This window comes from Arachis ipaensis, chromosome B05 (assembly GCF_000816755.2).
Source record: "Arachis ipaensis cultivar K30076 chromosome B05, Araip1.1, whole genome shotgun sequence".
Taxonomy (NCBI): Eukaryota; Viridiplantae; Streptophyta; class Magnoliopsida; order Fabales; family Fabaceae; genus Arachis; species Arachis ipaensis.
Genome location: NC_029789.2, coordinates 111,838,492 through 111,843,627, shown reverse-complemented (window position 1 = coordinate 111,843,627; position 5,136 = coordinate 111,838,492). Strand labels below are relative to the sequence as shown.

The following is a 5,136-nucleotide window of genomic DNA, read 5'->3' as shown; positions in this document are numbered from 1 at the left end:
GTTTGATCCCAGTCTGTTTTTCAGCCGGAAGCAAATCAATGTTACCTCTCTTGTTCTAACACGTGGCGGATTTTGAAGGTCGTTCACATTGCTCAACGTCGCTTATTCGTGGAATAACAAACTTTTCCCTTTGCTTCTCGCTTGATATTCTTGCATCTCGGCCATGATATTGTCAAACGCTCGGTCCATAATTCTGGTAAGCTCCTCAGACTTTGACGCAAATTCGTAAATATTGTACGACTGAAATACCAAATCGTCGAATCTCTTACTTTTCGGCTCCAATAGAGGCTCGTCTTGGCTGCTCTTGATGTGTGTATGCCTCCTCTTTATGTTCTTGCTCCAGCGTTCCAGTATGTATTTCGGTGCCACGTTATCTACTCGCTCGAAGCTTAAGATGCTTAGAGAATGTCGGCACAATATGCCCCTTGACTCAAACAGCAGGCACTAGCACTTGACCTCTCGTGATACTGTGTCGTAGGTGACGAAAAACTTGTTGAATGTGGATTTAGAAACCTGCTCTACAACTTCGTATGTTGTGAAACATAGGGTGGAATGCATTGATCTTGTGATGCAGTTCACCTTTCCTTCGAATTATCCTTGAACTTCCCTAAACTTCTCGTGGGTATACACGTGCTGAAACTGAGCCTCTATTGTTGATTTTGTTGCGCACGGTATCACAGTGTGAAAATCTGTAGCATCAAATTTTCTCTCTCTTTATCCTCTTCTTGCTAGGCAATTGTCGTATTGCTTCACGAATTGACTCAAGGAGCTGTTGCGTATGTTGAACTTGTTGAAAAATACGTGCATGCTCTCGCTTCTGTGTGCTTCTCATCCTGGACCAGAAGTAGTGATCCAGAAAAATAGGAATCCATATATGGCGATCTTCATATAGCTAAACATGAGCTAGCATAAACCAAAATCTATGTATGTTTTAACCCAAAAAGTAACAGCATGAAAATAATTCAAATTAAAATTTCGGTTGCCTGAGAGCCACTTATTGCCTCTGAGATCGTACTTTGTGATGAAATCATTCCAGTTTCTGTCGAATGCGTCTTTTGTGAACGAGTTCCAAACGACGTGGCTCATCTCGATGGCCCTTTGCATCGATGCGTATTGGTCGGTGAGAATGCCTTTTGGTACTTTCCCTCCCATGCAACGTAGCCAACACTCAAATAGCTGTTTGAATGATTAGATGTCCTCATTTTTCATCAGGGCGCATCCGAAAAGTGTCGACTGACCGTGGTGATTCACGCCTACAAAAGAACTAAAAACCAAATTGTACCTGCAAAAACGGACACTCTCACAAGTTATGAACGGAAATGTGTAGATTCAGTGAACCTAAAAACTTAATTTCGGTGAGTCAAATACCTGTTTGTGTTGTAGGTGGTGTCAAATAAAACCACGTCTCCAAAATACTCGCATGCAGCCCTGCTTCTTGCGTCAGCCTAGAATGCATTTTGATGGAGTGATCGCATTCGAGGTTGAGCTCGAAAAAGAAATTTTGGTTCTTCTCTTTCATTCTTAATAGGTACTTCCTGAATTCTTTGGGATCGTCTATTTTGAAAATATTCCGTACTTCCCTTGTGATGTAATTTTTCATGTCTTTTTATATAAAACTTAGTTCCCGATGACTGCCAGCTGCTGCTATGAATGATTGGTAAGTTTTTCTTGGTCTTATTCTGGCATCCTCGTTGGTTTCGATGGTGCGACGTACAAACATGCTTAGCTCCCTGTGTTGTTTAAGCATCTCTACTCGGTCTGGACAGCAAGGGTGTGAATGATTCAGAACAACTTTGAAAATTATCCAAAAGACCAACGTCCTTTAATATGTGTACGTAAATCCTGGCTGGACAGTTTATGCCGGCTGAGGAATTTGTCTTCAGAGTTGGAGATATCTTGGATTTTCACCTCTCTCTTTGCTGCATACGATTAGTTGATTCTTAATCTCGTCTTCCTTTCGAGTCGTGTTTCTTATTTTGGTAGAAAAACCAACAGGTTAGGAATAATTTTTGTAGAACATTCTAGCTTCTTCTAGTGTCTTGAAAATCATTTCAACCTTTGAGACAAATTGTTCATCCACAACACATCTGATATGCATAATGAACCGAACATATTATTAAGGTGAAACAATTGTATATATAGTACTAAATGAACGGAACATTATCCATTATATAAATTCAAATTTGAATAGCTGTCTACATAATGAACCGAACATGTTATTAAGGTGAAACAATTATATAGTACTAAATGAATGGAACATTATCCATTATATAAATTCAAATTCGAACAGTTTTTTTGCATAATGAACTGAACACGTTATTAAGGTGAAACAATTGTATAGTGCTAAATGAACGGAATATTATCCATTATATAAAATCAAATTTAAAACACATGTATCTACAATTTAGAGATTATCAATTTAATTCAATTAAATTCAATTCAGAACACCTGCGTCTATTCAATTCAATTCAATTTAGCAATTGCATTTCATTCAATTCGATTCAAAAAATAATCCAAACCTCGTCTGCTTGATTCGTTTCAGAAGAATAATCCAAATCGTTCTCATTCAATTTATTTGAAGTTGAATAATTCTTTGTTTTGATAGCCTATTGAAATCTGAAGAAGATAAATCCACAGATCAAAGAAGAAAACGAAGAAGAATAGGAAGAAGAACGACGAGCAACAGAGAAAAACAACGAGCAGCAGATAAGAAAAAAGAAGAAAAACGACGAGCAGCAGAGATTGCAGATCCAAAAATTACAATGCAAATTGTTAACGTCGAAGAATGTTTACATTGAAGAAGAAGCTTTACGTAAATATGTTATGTTAATAGGAGGGAGAGGGGGGAACGCGTGTATTTCACATAACTTGGGAGGAGAGGAGGAGGAGGCTGATGAGCGGATAATTTATACGCTTTTTGGCATTGTTTTTAGTATGTTTTTAGTATGATTTAATTAGTTTTCATTATATTTTTATTAGTTTTTAATTAAAATTCACATTTCTGGACTTTACTATGTTGTGTGTTTTTCTGTGATTTTAGGTAATTTCTGGCTGAAATTGAAGGACTTGAGCAAAAATCTTATTCAGGCTGAAAAAGGACTGCTGATGCTGTTGGATTCTGACCTTTCTGCATTCGGAATGGAATTTCTGGAGCTACAGAACTCCAAATGGCGCGCTCTCAATTGCGTTGGAAAGTAGACATCCAGGTATTTCCAGCAATATATAATAGTCCATACTTTGAATAAGGATAGACGTGTAAACTGGCGTTCAACTCCAGTTCCATGCTGCATTCTGGAGTCAAACGCCAGAAACAGGTTGCAAAGTGGAGTTCAACGCCAGAAATAGGCTACAAACTGGCGTTCAACTCCAAGAGAAGCCTCTACACGTGTAAAGCTCAATGCTCAGCCCAAGCACACACCAAGTGGGCCCCGGAAGTGGATTTCTGCATCATTTACTTATTTCTGTAAATCCTAGTAACTAGTTTAGTATAAATAGGACTTTTTACTATTGTATTTACATCTTCGGATCAGAGTTTTTGATTAGTTTTATGCTATCTTAGACTTTTGTGAGGGCTGCCCATTCGGCCATGCCTGAACATTTATCACTTATGTATTTTCAACGGTAGAGTTTCTACACACCAGAGATTAAGGTATGGAGCTCTGCTGTTCCTCAAAGATTAATGCAAAGTACTACTGTTTTTCTATTCAATTCAAGCTTATTCCTTCTCTAAGATATCCATTCGCACCCAAGAACATGATAAATGTGATGATTATGTGACGCTCATCATCCTTCTCACTTATGAACGCGTGTCTGACAAACACTTCCGTTCTACATGCAACCAAGCTAGAATGAGTGTCTCTTAGATATCTAATACAGGAGACCGAGTCCGAGATATTAGAATCTTCGTGGTATAAGTTAGAACCCATGGATGGCCATTCTTGAGATCCAAAAAGTCTAAACCTTGTCTGTGGTATTCCGAGTAGGATCTAGGAAGGGATGGCTGTGACGAGCTTCAAACTCGCGAGTGCTGGGTGTAGTGACAGACGCAAAAGGATAGTAAATCCTATTCCAGTATGATCGAGAACCGACAGATGATTAGCCATGCAGTGACAGCGCATTGGACCATTTTCACATAGAGGACGGGAAGTAGCCATTGACAACGGTGATGCCCAACATACAGCTTGCCATGGAAAGGAGTAGGAAGGATTGGATGAAGACAGCAGGAAAGCAGAGGTTCAGAGGGACGAAAGCATCTCTATACGCTTATCTGAAATTCTCACCAATGAATTACATAAGTATCCCTATCCTAATTTAATTGTATTTTCGTCCACTATAATCTCTTAATATATTTTTGCATATTTTTTAGGGTTTTACTTTACTACCTTCTGTCGAAAGAATACAGGTGAAGCATGTCATAAAGGCAAAAGTTTTATAAAAGTATGAGAAATTCTCCAAATACAAGTATTTTTTATACATGTCTTTACAAGTGCACATTCTTCTTCTTCTTGCGCACGTTCTTTTTCCTCTTCCTCTTCTTCTTTTCTTTCGTTTCTTGCCTTCTCTTTCTCCTTCTTCAACCATTACTGCACGTTTTCACTGCACCTTCTTTTCTTTCGTTTTTTGCCTTCTCTTTCTCCTTCTTCAACCGTTTCTGCACGTTTTCACTGCACCTTCTTCTTCTTCTTGCTGCACGTTCTTCTTCCTCCTCTTCTTCTTCTTCTTCTTCTTCTTCTTCTTTTTTTTCGTTTCTTGCCTTCTCTTTCTCCTTCTTCATTTACGTGCTTTTCTCTCTGTTTTCTTTCTTCGTTATTCTCAATTTCCATTATTTTTTGACATCAAGCTCTGAAATCATTTTTGAAGAAGAAGAAGCAGCAGAAGATGAGGAGGAGAAAGAGAAAGAGTTCTGAATTATGCATAAGGTGTACTTCAACGAATTTTGGATGTATTTCTTAAATCCTTTGAGTGTAGTTTTTGTAATCCTTTGGGTGTATTTCTGTAATTCTTTGGTGTATTTCTATAATCGTTTGGGTGAATTCATGTAACCGTTTGGGTGTATTTCTATAATCCTTTGGGTGTATTTCTGTAATCGTTTGAGTGTATTTCTGTAATCGTTTGGGTGTATTTCTGAAGTTCCAT

General features: G+C 38.1%; 1 protein-coding gene across 1 annotated transcript in view; it reads right to left on the bottom strand.

Annotated features, from left to right (window-relative positions):
* The window catches only part of LOC107640879 (agamous-like MADS-box protein AGL103), a 5,414-nt gene continuing 1,466 nt past the window's right edge, over positions 1,189 to 5,136 (bottom strand). The window contains exons 3-5 of the mRNA XM_016344381.1: positions 4,619 to 4,678; positions 1,369 to 1,445; positions 1,189 to 1,282 (exon numbers count right to left, since the gene is read on the bottom strand). Of these exons, the coding sequence (XP_016199867.1) occupies positions 1,189 to 1,282; positions 1,369 to 1,445; positions 4,619 to 4,678 (231 nt within the window). The remainder of the gene's footprint in view (positions 1,283 to 1,368; positions 1,446 to 4,618; positions 4,679 to 5,136) is intronic.